General features: G+C 44.6%; 1 protein-coding gene across 6 annotated transcripts in view; it reads right to left on the reverse strand.

Annotated features, from left to right (window-relative positions):
* The window catches only part of LOC142582905 (beta-mannosidase-like), a 301465-nt gene that overhangs the window by 33369 nt on the left and 252666 nt on the right, over window positions 1-15430 (reverse strand). For all 6 annotated transcript variants that reach the window (XM_075693024.1, XM_075693025.1, XM_075693021.1 and 3 more), the window contains 4 exons: window positions 10053-10199; window positions 8069-8217; window positions 3854-4062; window positions 2542-2612 (listed from right to left, as the gene is read on the reverse strand). In XM_075693024.1, the coding sequence (XP_075549139.1) occupies window positions 2542-2612; window positions 3854-4062; window positions 8069-8217; window positions 10053-10199 (576 nt within the window). The remainder of the gene's footprint in view (window positions 1-2541; window positions 2613-3853; window positions 4063-8068; window positions 8218-10052; window positions 10200-15430) is intronic.

Genomic DNA, 15430 nt, shown 5'->3' on the forward strand with positions numbered 1-15430 from the left:
TAGGAGCATGCAAACAGGAAACAACTAACACGGGTGAATACATGAGCACAAATTGTGTGCCACGGTGTATGTTGCTCTTACCGACAACACCTCCTATGGTTGCTCAGAGCATCTTAAGCAATGATGTCGCTGCTGTACATGACGAGATAAAAGCTCTGCCTATTAAGCATGTCTTGACATCATTGGTTCTTTATTAGCAGAGATAATAATGAAAGATTAGAGAATTGTTAGTTTCTATACTAATTGAAGATGGTGAATATTGCTCCAGTTTATAAGGCAGGATATGTAAAAAAAATATAGACCCGATTTCCGTTCGTCTCCTTCTTCTAAAACAAAAAAAAAAGTTTGAGCATGGTATTAATGACAAACTAACATCTCTGTTTATAACTCACCCAGTGATAATAGGAGCCCAATAGAGTTTTCACAAAAACAGATTCGTAGAACTGGCACTGATCGACATTAAGGAAAGCAAAGAACATCGAAATCAAGTTGCTGACACTTAGTTTATTCCTAGACTTAAAAATGTAGTACTGTTCAACAAGCTATTTTACTAAAGCTAGATATGTATGCTGTACGAGCAGTGATTCAAACTGTTTAGCACTGATTTATAAATATGATACCAGTATGAGTTTATTATTTTGAAAAAGCAGGGCTCCTAAAGGCTCTGTTTTGGAACCCTTGCTGTTTACAACATATATTAATGGTAAAACAAAAATATCCCGTTGCCCTGATATAGTGATGTGCGCAGATGATATAGATGTCCTTTTTAGCGGAATGAAAGGAATTTGCTTAGAGAAAGTAGCCGCACTGCTTACCTTCCGTAACTATCGTAATGTTTACACATGAACCGCTTAAATTTGAATACAAAGAAGGCTAGATTTAATTTTTTTTTACCAGCAGGCAGGAAAACTCGCCAAAATATTAATTAACCATTGGAAGGCTGCTTTTGGAACAGCTCAGTAAACAGAGTTTATAGGTATATCATTCGAGAGGGCCTTTTTTGGAAAATACTCGTTAATAAGCTGGCAGCTCATCCATCTCTAAACACAAGCAGACTAATAATAAAACCATACCCAAACTAATACATGCATTGCTAAAACAAATCTTATATTACCCGCCCTTTTATTCTAGGATTTGCTATTCGACCCCTGCAGGGAGAAAAGTTACGTGAACTAACTATGAGAAGCATTTTTTGTTCAAAAGACAATATGGCGTGTATGTTTGACAGTTATTCTGCAGAAGCACGGGACCTACGAATGCAGCAACTTTTTCAACATACAAGATGTTGAAGGCAGATCACGTTTATTATTTTAAGTAATTGCAACGGGAAATTACAAAAATGTCCTCTAGGACACGCCCACTCACACTTGAGCCGCGTACCCGATCCGGCAGTCTAGGTGAAAAACGCCGGCTACACAAACAAACTACCGGAGACAAGCATTACATTAGTAGGCGAGAACATTCTTCAATGTTATACAAAAGAAAGTTTATTTCGAGAAAAGCATTTCGTCTTCCAAGAATGAATGCAAGCCCTTCCTGATCACTAGCGACATGTCGTTTTCCATGGTTTCCAGCCTGATTAAGCATCACTTTGTTTTTACCATAGAGTAGCGTTTGATTTATTTGGTTTCATTTGTGATAAGAAATGTACGGTATATATATATATATATCCCATAAGTGGATGAGAAAGCGAAGCCAGATCCTACGCCTAATGCGAAGACATGGATACGTATCACACCTACGGCCACTTGTTATTTCATCCACTTTAATTTCCATTTGTTTATCATTTACTTACTGCAGATAATTTCGCCTATGCTGTCCTCTGCGTGAGTGTTTGCTGGCTACAAAAATCGGGCCCCTAGGTTTCCTTCGTTCCATTTCATTACATATATATATATATATATATATATATATATATATATATATATATATATTCAGTTGCATGAACTGACCTGAACAATAAATATGTTGAGATGTCCGTTGCATTGTGCATAGGCGAGCACTGCCAAGTCAGGCGAAATATTTCCTTTAGCCACGACCTTCTCCTAGGCTTTGTTTGAGAACTGAATAAAGGGGGGAAATACGACAGAAACCATCCCCGATGATTGTCTAAGTCGAGACGAAGCATTTCTTCTCTGCACGTGGCGCAAAGCCCGAACAAACTCACGTCCTCCCAGGGGTGAGCTCACCCGAGGACCACCACTTGGCCGGGCTGCGACACCGATTTGTGGAGCGCACACCCTTACCGGCGATTGGAGCAAGGTGAGCGGGAGCGAAGCCAAAACGGTGTGTGAGCGGGCGCATGGGATAGCGCGCGCGTGGAGCCAAAAGAGAGAGACAGTAGCGGCCATTGAGCGGGCATATGGGGGGGCGCGCGCATCGGCGACAATCTCCACGACCTTGGACGGCCTCTCTTGTGACCTTAGCTCCGACTCGGCAAAGAAATGCTTCGCATTTAAACACTGTATTGGCCACCAAACTCATGCGCGGGAGTGCTGAAACACGTCCGTGAGTGTTGAAAAATGGCGAAACAAAGCTTACCTGGACGGTAGGGAGCTACCAATATGTCCCGGATAATTACGCCATTATATCCTTGCAATTCAATCGGCTTCCTGGAAAAAAAAGCGCAGGTAACATTTTAACGCCAAGCCCATGAATAAGCACGCAGGTAAACAGGCCCCTTGTCGGCATCGAGGAACAATTTCTTCACGAGCATGCAAATTCAAACATATTTCCCTCGCCAAAATTTTCACACCTCTCTGCTCGTAGTAAGACAATCGTCAGACTTGGTGCCGGACAGTTCTCCAGCGCTTTCTACAGGCGATTGCGACGTGAAGTTAAACGATACGTCAGGATAGCGCAAAACGTGAGCTTTTGGCACAGAAACAGGTTAACGTCACTCAATGAGGGTTAGAAATAAATTTGGAAAATGGACAACCCCACTCAACGCGCCAGTAGTTTTTGGGGTGCTTAATGTCCAAATAATACTGCAGGTCCGGGCCAGCAGGTCCTCTCACGTGCATCTACAGCATTACTGCAGACGATTGAGCAGGTTGCGTAGATATTCGTGCTCTGGCACAAATAAGGGAGAGATACACTCTTGGACTTCGTCCAAGAGTGTATCGTTTTTCTTTCTTTATTTTGTTTGGATTTGTTATTCTATATTTACAAGCCTCCTCCATGCTATACATTCTGAGTGCGCCTACTAGAATAACTTAAGATACTCACATTGGTAACATTGGGAGAGCGAATAATGGAAGAGATGTATTGCAGAAGTGACTCAGCCTGAACTTCATGCGTAAAGACAACTGCTGCCAGCCGAAGCGACTGACGCAGCACACAGGGAAAAAACTACCAGTCTCGCGCGTTCCGCTATTTCGATTCGCCCAACAGTTTACTTATTAATGTTTATCGCTATTATCTGTGGTGAAAACTCCACACACCGACAAGGGTTAAAATGGGAAGGAACGGTTGGCAACTGTCACAGCAGAAATTAGAACCGCGGTCTGCTTTTTAAAGGTAGTTGGATAAAAATAATATGGAGAAAGAAAAGGGAATACAAGAGGGGAAAAGGCACCAAGCTGGAAAAGATAAAGCGAAACTAAAAGAAAAAGCGAGCGTCTCGATTAACCTAAGAATAGCAGGAACAAAACCGAAACAAGGAAAAAGAAACGACACAAGGAAAAAAGCACGCCGAATGCACTGCATGAAATCTAACAATTAAACGGAAAGGCGCACACAGAAGGCAGTTCCACGCCTGCTGATGTTAGCCATAAACAGGCCAATGCATGTAAGCTTAATTGTGGTTTAGCCAACTGACAAGAACGTGGAGGCGCCTCTTTTGCATACCGACCAGATTCCGGTGGAAGGGAAAGAAGGTCCCCAGTCCCAGCTGAAGGAGCACGGCATCTTGCGGATGTAGTTGACGTGACACTGGCCGTTCTGCACCGACGGCGGACACAGCGGGTACACCGGGTACGACGAACGCACCTGCTCCTCGTGCTTGCGCAGGGCGTACTGGACCGGCGACTCGCAGCTCACCTTGACGATGTTGTTTCCACTCTAAATGGAAGAACGCAGAAAAATCGCAGAGAGATGCAACTCTTTCTCAAGTCTCCCTCTTGTCTGTCTATTTCTTTCAGGTATGCACGTGGAAGATTTCTTTCTGGTTTCATCGCAGCGTGAACTGCAGAGCGACTGTCTAATCAATCAATCAATCAATCAATCAATCAATCAATCAATCAATCAATCAATCAATCAATCAATCAATCTTCATTATGAACAGAGATGCAGTGGCGCATGGGGGTCCAGCGATCTCGTTTTAAAGCGAAAATACAAAAAACAAAAGTGCAACAACTCTTTATTTTTTCAACAATTCGCTTTTAACCTAAAATGGTCAGCGAAAATAAATTTGTCAGAAAGCCAAGGCAATGACGGACACAGTCTAGTGACGTCATGCTCAGGCGTCAGCCCTGCCTGCTCCTTTTTTCTTTACTTTTTTTTTCTTAGTGTGCGACCGCCTTGCCTGCCGCTGCGACCAATACAAAAAGAGGAGGAAAGCGAAATCGGAGGGTGGGGGGACGAGTAAAGGTAAGTGGGCAGCGAGACTGGGGGAACGTTGTCCCGAGTCCTTGCAGTCTTTGCTCGGTGGCCACTTAGGCGTAATACAGTTAAAAGAAAGTCTCATTTTATACGTCCTTTGATATCGCTTGCACTCCTTTAATTCCTGAATAGCCGCATCACCGTACAGCGCGGTGCCCTTACTACAGGCTGCTTCTCGAAAACTTTGTTGTTCTGTCCATCGGATGCAAATACTGTTTTCAAGAGCAGCATGTGCAGTCATATAGCCCGCTTGAACATCTAATTATGGGAGTTTGCATGCGAAAACCACGATCTGATTATGAGGCATGCCGTAGTGGGGGACTCCGGAAATTTCGACCACCTGGGGTTGTTTAGCGCGCACCTAAATCTAAGTAAGCAGGTGTTTTCGCATTTCGCCTCATCGAAATGCGGCCGCCGTGGCCGGGATCCGATCCCACGACCTCGTTCTTAGCAGACTAACACCATAGCCACTAAGCAGCGACGGTGGATCACGCTTGAACATCAAGTAAATTAGTGAACCAAACGTTAATTTAAAAAATATATATTTTTGGTGTTAAAAATTATCAATCGGAAAATATCGGTGAAAGTTAATCTAGAAGAATGTATTTACAAAAAAGCATAAAAAAATGAATTTTCGGGAGGGAATAGAAATCTAAAGAAAAAGTACGGCGAAGATGACAAAATAAAAAGCGAAAACGCTGTAACTCTACACATACGGGCCTATTCAGAATCGCATTGCAACGCATGTTTTCTAATCGTGTCAAAAAGCTAGGCGTATTAAGCGATGGGACTTAGAACTCTTGGAACTTCAAACCATTGTACGGCTGCAGCATCGAGTTGTGCGCAAGATAAATTTAACTTCGTCATTTCTATACCGAGAACTGAAAACACGCAGTTGCGCGTTGACGCATGTGTCAGCGCGCATCGCGTTATCTGCCTTCGAGCGTAGGCAACATAGCGACCTGCCGATATTTTAAGGCGCCAGATAGCGTAACGATAACTGCAAGAGACGCCTGAATGATACGTGCCACAGGAGTAAATGGAATGCTATAGCAAAGGCACCGGGTGATTAGCGACTATGCTTCCTTTTCTCGTGACAAACCTAGAGCGTAAAATGAGATTATTATAATTTGAATTAATGTTCTACAAACGGTAACCATCTTTACCAATGTCATTATGACCGCTAAACAAATTAAGTCCGCCCCAAGATAAGGGTTCCAAAAGTATCTTGAATGACGCCTTCGTCGCTACAACAAACAACTGGCCAAGTTCTAGTCACATTATCAGTCGTACAGGATACAGAGAACTCTGAATTGGCCGCTTGCACTGTTTAGTTGGTGCAATGCTATATGTGAACTTAGTTGGCTGCGTCTCAGTTCAACCGCCTTAAGAAAACTATGGAGTGCGCACGGCCTTTGAGCTACGAATAATGGGAATTGTCCAAACCTTTGATGACTAGCCTCGACGAGAAGCAACAGTTGAAAAAAAAAAAACTTTTTTTTTCCTCTTCACTGCTGTGAATCGACGTAATTAAAGCCATTGCATGATACGCCCGAGTAATCTCAACCTTGCATAGGAAAAGGACAGCGTACTATCTGCGCATTGTTCTAGGATAACACAGGACGCACAGAGGTTTTGTCCCACTACCCAGCGTGTGAATACTCAGTAGAAGTAAATTTACTCTGCCACGGCAAAAACATATCTTTTTTCTTTCTAAAATCATTCTAAGGTGTGTCCGCCTCAGGCGGCACTAATGGGTATACGTGTGGTAGTCATGCATTTTCATAATACTTTGTTTATGCGTAATGAACCCCTCGCATGATTGCTGTTGCTCTCGGGCAACACTGGCTATACATGGCGTGGAGGCGCTTTTCGTAATACGCAATCAATATAAGGATGCGCGTGTGTATCGTGATATTCGGGTAGAGGCGCGTCGTGATACACGGGTGTATTGTTATAGGCGTGTAGGTGTGCATCACAATTTTCGCAGCTCTTACAGCTATACAAAGTTAACCAGCTTGTGTAGATTGCTTCCTGTCTTTGTCATAGCAAAAAAAAAAAAATATTGTTAGGTATTGGTGAGGTATTATCGTCATTCTTTAAAACTTTATTAGAGACAAAGTGAAGAAGTAGATTACGAACAATATTTTAAACTTTTTTATTCGTTAAGTAAGGAGGAGGAGGAGAAAGTGCAGAAGAAGATTGCTTACTGATGAGTAAAGCTAACTAATTTAACCACCCGATTCATGGCCAATATCCCACTGTGGGTATGCGCCACAACCACTCAGGTCAACAACAACAACAACAACAACAACAACAACAACAACAACAACAACAACAACAACAACAACAACAACAACAACAACAACAACAACAAAATCGAAGAGATAATTATTCTCCCGAATGAAAAAAAAATCGGAAGTAAAGCTCCAGAGCGACCTGGACGATGCAGATAGTTAGAAGGCTATGGGCGATGGTTTAGTTGTTCCATCGAAGCAGATCACTCATCCTGTTGCCCTGCGACAGCCTACATGAGGTAGGTCTGACGGTGTAAACTACTGGCCTGAATTCACCCAGGTCAAAGGTACTACACACCAGCGCATATGTTTCTCCACTGTGCCAAAACAAGATGCATTTGTGTCTTCTGTCAAGCCGCCACTGATCCAGAGCGTTCGCGAAGTAGCACGACACCCAGTGCCCAGTGTTGCTCAGGAGCAACACCTCAATGTCTCTTCCCAAATGACGATAAATATTTTCTCAGATCAGACATTTTAGGTCCTACGCGATCTAGAGCAGTCCCAGTGTCTGCATTTATTTATCGAATTTATTAATGTTTTGCGCATCAAATGCCTAAAGCCATCGCGTTCATTCTAGTCATGCCAGGAATCACAAAGTGAGTAAACATCACCAGAATAGCAGCGAGACATACAGCCTAACCTAAACGAGAATGATAACCCAGAATTAAACAACATTAGTTCGCGAGCCGATGTAACTTACAATGATTACATGCAACAGCTGAGCATTCCTAAGAAAACTTCGGGCACTGTAAAATAAAACATTTTAAGGCTAATTCGCACCGGTGACTCGCAGAGGTCGCGCGACCGGTCACAAATTGTCGCTTCGTCTGAGAAGCGACTGTTTTGGATCAGTCGCTAGAGACCCATTTCTTTTAGGTAACGCATCTGCCAGTTGCAAACGTATTAACCAATCAGCGGTGCAAAAACAGGGCGCCTGTACACGCTGACGCTTATCTTACGGAGTGACGGCAGCGCGAGCAGGCGTGAATGGCATCAATCACCGGATATGTCATTGCAGCGACGCGCCGGTCGCGCTTGCCAGTGGGAACACCGGTCACGTTGAGTCGCTTCTTAGTCGCCAGCGGTGGTCAGTCGCGTGAACTCTGTCAATTGACGCGAAGAACGCGCCCTTAAGCCAAGCTGAACATAGTGCTCAATAAGAGACCTACCTGGAGAATATCCTTCACATCTGTGATGTACCGAACGTACATGTTGTCGGCGTCGAACAACACGACGCCGTTCAGCTTCACCCTGCACACAGTGTCGATACCGTGGGCCACGAGGGACACGCGTTCTTGTTTGAGCAAGTCATCAGGCACTGCCAAGGAGAGGAGAGAAAAAAAAAAGTTTGATGAACAAAACAAAAAGCAAACTTACCGCGTCATTTTTTTTTTCTTCCATTATAGTAACATCTCACATGTTTAGCTTTGTTCCCACGACAAAATGGACTTCTTTCAGTGTCGTGATTGTTCGAACGTCCGCTCACCTTAGAAGCAAAGCTTAGACTATTACGCAAAAGGATAGAAAGCTGGGCGAGTAGGTACGGTAACATGATCTTGGATTGTAGCGCGAAGTGACAGGGACACAGACCAGAAGCAGACAGGATGAGCGCTCGTCCTGTCTGCTTCTAGTCTGCGTCCGCTTCCCTTCGCGCTAGCCCTTCTGTTTTCTGGCAAGCCCATGTGGTAGGGTATAGGGTTGGTTTGTCTCCACACCATGGGCACTTGCTCTCGTACTGCGTGGGGTAGATCTTGCTTAGCATGTTTAGGCACGGGAATGTTCCCGGAGAGGATGCTATCCAGCGACATCCTGAAAGTCCAACAAGGACTAGTAAGGCGTGCACGCAGGGCAGCTACCCTCAGCGGAGCCCTGGACTAGGAGAACCGACCCTGGAGAGAAGATGGAAGACTCCATCTGAAGCCGCAAAAATCACTGCAAAATAGAGCAAATAAACGTTTTTCATCATCATCATTCCCTTCGCGCTACAATCGAAGATCATGTTAGACTATTATGTATACACGTATAAGAGACTCTCAGCCTGTGTAGACTCCCAGCCTGGTTCTGACGGTTAACTATTGTTCCCATTTATTTCTTACATACCCCTATCCTTAATACACAATTTTAGCGTGATTTACGCATAAAGGTAATCAGCGCTGGTATAAAGTAAGAATTGCTTTAACTCGATTTGCATCCTTTCTCGTCTCCCGCCACGTAGCTCCGTGGCTATAACCTCGTGCTGTTGAGATCGAGGTTTTGGGTTGGATTCCAACCAGGGGAGCCGCATTTTGATTAAGACGAAATGCAAGCATACTCGTCTACTTACAATTTAGGTGCGCCTTCGGAACGTAGGTGGTCAAAATTAATCCGGAATCCTCTGCTACACGGCATCATTCATAATCGATCGCGGTTTTGCCACGCAAAACCCAAGAATTTAATTTTTTTTTCCGTTTTACTGCCTCTTTATCACCGTCGAAGTAAAGGGGGACTACTCATACTCATTACTAAGTAAACGCGAATGCTCATTAAAATTTATCTCGCGAGCGCAGACATATTTCGATGCATACTGGGGGATATACACGGCTTCCATGTGATACATTCTTGGAATGCGCAAGTTGCATGCACGGTGCGTGGGCCATGCGGTGTGAATAACGTAATATTGCAGTGCGTGTTCAAGTGACTGTCGCCCTAGGCTAGTGGCATGGCATAACGCAGTATCAACATACTGGGCAGTTTAGCTCGCACAAACCAAAGGCACGATATCACACCTTTTTTGTTCGCAAGCGTGTACGCACAGACGGCACCAGTCTTGGAGTCCCTGTTGAGCGCAAAATGTGTTAGGCGCAAAGCCAATATCTGTTGTTGCGCGATAGCGCAGAAGTTAGCACGCCCGACTCCCAAGTGTTTGTTGTTTTAGCGACGTGAGCTCTAATGACGGTTGTGCAAAAAAAAAAAAATGTTTCTTCGCGTTACGGTGAACGTTAAGCTCAGAATGAAGCGGCGGCCTGACGATGACGGAATAACGTCCATGACGCCATCGGTCGTCGTCAGCATAACGCGATAAATGCGCACAAGGTAAACCAAGCTTCGAACACATGCAGGTAAAAAAAAAATACTCCATCATATAGGAAATGAAGCGGCCTTGAAGGTACGTACCGTCAAAACGTCTTGAAAATGTCCAGTTCTCCTTTCCTACCCATTCGTATCGCACGTCGTTAAAGCCGTAGTAAGGCTCCCTGATCACGCCGTTCCTCTTCAGATCCGTGTATATACCCCCGGGAATGGTGGCGGAAATTTTTATGGCTGAAAAAAATTTAAACCAGTAATCAAGGTTGTCTAATTTGGTGATCGCGTGACTCGACCTGCAGGAGAAAACTAAACCGTGCGCTATACGCTCGTCATATTTCGCAAAAATTTCAGTGGGTAAATTATATGCCCATTCTTCTCCAATTCCAAGCTAGTCTCATGCATAGCGCAAGGAAATGATCATGAGACAGAGTCAGCTGGTGGAGCACCCTGACATTTTCACTCGCATATAATTATCATCCCTTCGTAGAGCACTCGTTGTCGAATATTGAATGATGCATGAACCGAAATGTTTTGAAACTCCCTTTGGCAGCGGCTGGCTTTTCTTACATCAATTTACCGTGCAAGAAAGCTTACGCTGCCATTAGGAACGACATTGGCAACGTGTACTGCACACATAACTTTTGCGCTTTATAGTAACTCGATACATTGACTGCTCTTTCTCCTTAAAGGGATTGTCCGGTCGTTTTACAAACGAAAACAAATGGCCTTAGGAGAAAGCGTGTTCTATGTTCCCTCTTAACCAGCTTGCAGGAACAACGCAAGCGCGTAATTAATTATTAAGTATCAAATTGAGCACTTTTTCGTGTTAACCACAAAACGCACTGGCTACAGTGAGCGTGACATCACATGGGACTGTGTCCGGCGGTCATGCCATGCTGTGTCGTACGTAGTCGTACTAATGCAACCATTTCTTTCTGAATTTAGTGCTACAAGCTCGTTTATTACGTAACGCTGCATAATGGGGAAGAGCTGTTGTGCTGCGGGAGGTGTTTGAGACACACCTGACGTGTCTCTTCACAACTTTCCTGGTGACAAGAGCCTTCGCGCTAAGTTGGTTGGCGCCATTCGTCGCTCGAATTGGCCTCCTTCGGGACACTCGAAGCTGTGCTCGGCGCATTTTACTGACGAGTGCTGCGAGTTGAGTATACACCTCTCGCTGGATTTTGGTATCGCTACAGGTGGAACGCCGCGAGCAGGGAAGCTCAAGCCTTATGCGCTACCCACGATTTTTTATCACTCCAAGCTGTTATTTCCTGAACGTTCCACCTTCGCGAAAGGGAGAAGGACGTAAGCGTTAATAAATTAATTATAAGTCACGGTTTCACCCGAAAGGCGAAGCATCGATCGCGACAGCAAATTAGTAGGCAGCTATACGAAGTAAGCATAGTAGTTTTATCGGTCAAATAAATTTGCAACCATTCGCTTCCTAACTAAATTAACAAGCATGGTGTCACGCACACACAGGTAAACGTGGGCACATCTCACTCAATGATCCCGCACACTCGCTGTAAAAACGCCGGAGTGAGAAAGCGCGGTGGCAGCAGTTAGTAAAATAGTGACCATCGGTCTGCCGCTCGCTTCAACGCGAAGTAACCGGTGGGAACACAGCGTGCACGAAGCTATCAGCACTCGGCGCACCCTGTCCCCATCGCAGATTGCTTTCAAGATAGGGCCCGCGCGGCCGCACTACACTCAGCTACCGCCGGAGTAGACCCCCCTCCCCTACCCCTGGTGCCTTGCGCGCAAGGGAAGATCGGCGCGCTACCTCCCCGCTTTCCTCCCTTTCGCCCGCGAGATTGAGCCACCATCGCCGGCTCACCCTCGCACGCTTTCACTAGCACATACGGCATATGGCATAAGGCGCGCGGCCACGGCGTTATCGCCCTCGGACTTTATATGGAACATCAAAGCGACACAGGTGACGATGGCGACGGAGACGGCGACGGCAGAAGCGCGTCTGGAGTGTCCATACAATTGCTTTCGGAATAAAAGGTACGCCGTTATCTCCGAAGGTTTCACCGAACGTCACTGGTAGCTTTCCCATAAAGAAAGCAACTGAGTGGCATCAGGCGCTTGCGTTGATGCATAGGCATGTTGAAACTGTAGGCTTGCACTAAGGTGCCCTACGGCACACGAATTTGAAGGTGCGGATAAGCTCTTGTCAAGTAAGAATCTTGACACGCAAGTACCTGACCAGCTACGCTTTCGGCATTTTCTAGCGCGCCGTTATCGGCGAGCTCATGCTTGCCGTGCGCCGCGGGTAAGGGCATGTCGGGTATGTTCTTTCAATTGAAGAGAAGCGCCGGGTCTCTTGCGCTCTAGTGCTAATGGTCACTAGGCACCGGATACTCATCGCCCGCTCTCTGTCACACGCAACTTGATCTGGTGCATGTGTTACTACATGTGTATTGTTATTATTACTACATGTATTACTGCATATGCATGCACTATTAGAGTAGAGAGAACATGCCCTTAGTCTCGTTGATAAGCCACGAAAAAAAAAACGCTATCTGAAAGTATCACTGACCACGCGCTCGCGCATTGTTGATATGAATTTGAGGACTCAACATTTGTTCTCATTTCCATATTTACCGTGTTCGGGTTTATTTACGACGGCTTTATCATTTGTCTCGGTATGTATACTGCTTTCGTAGTAATTAATATCCGTGTAAAGCGCGGCCTTTTGTCCTGTAGCCCTACGAAACCTTTCCGTCACGAGCGCTAGCCTATTGTTTCATTGTAGTTATGCATAGCGAAGAGCTGCCGTGCGCTTTCATTTCACAAAAAAAGAAGCTATCTAATGCGAATAGAAATGTGGAAACTAACTTTCTGACCGCGGATACTCGTTGCTTTAGCTTTGCATCTGCGTAGTAATGAGGTTCTTGTCCCGATTCTTAGCGTGCCAGCTCTTTTGTAAACTTCACCTATTTTTCAATTTGCAGCTTGTTTCTGAAGCCATAGCTGGAGCATGTTTATGGGCCAGTGTAGTAATTGATGAATACCCTACGTGAGCTTCATTTATACTTGGGGACTTCAATTTTCCGAATGTTGTGTGGTCGAATGATACCGTTACTGCTAAACATAGTTCACCGAATTTTTCGGAATTGTTAAACCTCTACTACGATTTTAATCCAATCCAACATGTGCTCTACCCTACGCGTTCTACACCAACTTCTGGCAATACACTGGGTCTTATTCTTACCACTGCACCCAACTTGGTTTCTCCCTTAACGTTCCTGCAAGGAATGAGCACCCATTTAATGATCCACTAGACTTTTAAGGCACATGTTAGCCGTAAGAAAGCTCAAAAGTTATACTAGATTACAACAGAGCCAATCTTTCTTGAATAACTGCCGAGTTTGTGCCTTTTATTGGAAACTACTTCGTGAACTTCTGACAACGAACTGTACATGAGAAGTGGCTTCTGTATAAAAACAAACTTCTGTCTTTAATTGATGGCTACATGCCTAAAAGAAGGTACCTTCTAATCCCCGTCCACATTGGTTTAATAATTCGCTAAAGCGCTTGCGCAGCAAAAGAAAAAAAAAAGGGGGTTTTCGTAGCGCGAAAGTTACAAATCATCCTCATCACTGATCCCATTATCGCCAGATTGCCGATAAATTTGGTCCCGCATTAGCTAATGCCAAACAAACTTTTCTGAAGAATACTCTTCTATCGTTTTTGGTTTATAATCCAGGGAAGTTTTAGTCTTGCCGCAGGTGCTAAAAAGAATGCCCTGCAATTAATTCAGTCTGATGCGCCTGTTTTGTATCACAAGTGCTGCGATATCTTGAATGACACCTTCGCCTCAATTTTTTCAGCAGTTGCTTGCAACTGCTGTGGCCCTGTTATCACAAGCGAATTTCCCGCATATGGATTCCATCTTTTATGACTGGGTGGACGTTGGCAAACTTATCGGCAATCTAAAAATGTCTTCCTCTTGTGGCCCTGACTTCATTAATTCAACAATGCCAAAATATGCTGAACTGTCTTCCGCTATTATTTTATCAAAGATTTTGAACCAGTCTTCACAGCTTTCTTCCCTGCCCAAAGATTATCGATAGCGTGGCAGTAGTAACGATAGACAAAAATAGCTATCGATAGCTATCAAGCTATCGATAACAGTATCAATAGCCCGATACTGTTACCGCATCCAGCTATCCAGGTAAATTACTTAGATAGCTCGATACGGTAACTGACGCCCTGTATCAAGGTGGCCTGGTTGTGCGTTCCTCGACTGATCATGTCATCGCCTGTGTCGCTTATATTCCTGATGTGTGCTTCAGTAAACGTTGTTGTGAGCCAGCGCTCGTCCTGTGTCCTTTCACTCCGTCGTCGTTTTGTTCGCGCTGTTACCATTATGAATGTATACCAACTCGCCCTACTTTCCACTTTAACATTGCATATAACTCACTTGCAAATGCACAGGTATAAATGTCAGAAAAATAAATCATTGTCGTATGGCACTGCCAATTGAGCAACTAGCCAAAAAAGTTATTTTGCGTGTGCTGAAGAGAAGGCTGCCAAACGTCCAGAATTTAGAGGGAAATGCCTGACCTGACACCAGTGTCCCGAGTCGACGCAGTCAGGACAGCCAAATGCCCTGACTTGATTTTTTTTCTACTGAATAACAATCAATCAACCAGATTTTCGTTTTAGTAAGCCCGACAGGTGATTTCCATGTTCGTCATTTCTGACATAAGCATAAAGGCGGTTTCGTTTTTCTTGTGGTTCGAGTTGTAAGCCCCAACCGATCACGGTGCCTTTATCGTATTGGTAGCTATGTTAGCCAAGCAACTGTACTGCACCTTACTTATTGTAAATCGCGACACGGTAGGACTAATAAAATTAACATTGTTGCACGCACAGACTGGCGGCTCCTAGCATGGATTTCTGTCGTTGCTAGCCGTCCCCCTCACCACCAGCCTATCTTCCGCCTACGTTGGTCGTCCAGACTTTGTCCACTAGAGAGGTGACCAGCCTAGCTGAAGAGAAAGCACAGTGGATGTTGAAGCATTTCCTTTATTTTCTAATACTAGCTTTTCCATTTAAGTCAACAGAAGTCAAGTCTAGTGGCCATATGGAGCAATCACATGGCTACAAGTGCTCAGGGGTCCTGAATATAATGCTCTTTGCCGCAGTGTATGTGATTTAAGGGCGTAGTACACGGGTATTATAGAAACTGTTTGCTAAGCACATGAGTATGTTAGCTACGGTGACGTTGTTTCAAATGTTGCTTGGTATTGATGAACACTCAAATGTAATTCTCGCTGAAATGCATTAAACCCATTACAGTTAGGAACTGTATAGCGTGCTTTACCGAGTCAGAGAATGAGGGCAATGAGACATTAATTGCAGAAATGTGTGGGGTTCTCCTCCCGTGCTCTTGGGACAAAGGAACGACAACACAGTAGTGCAGACAATCACAAGGGCATTTATTGCAC

The sequence above is a fragment of the Dermacentor variabilis genome, chromosome 5 (genome assembly GCF_050947875.1).
Source record: "Dermacentor variabilis isolate Ectoservices chromosome 5, ASM5094787v1, whole genome shotgun sequence".
In the NCBI taxonomy this organism is placed as follows: domain Eukaryota; kingdom Metazoa; phylum Arthropoda; class Arachnida; order Ixodida; family Ixodidae; genus Dermacentor; species Dermacentor variabilis.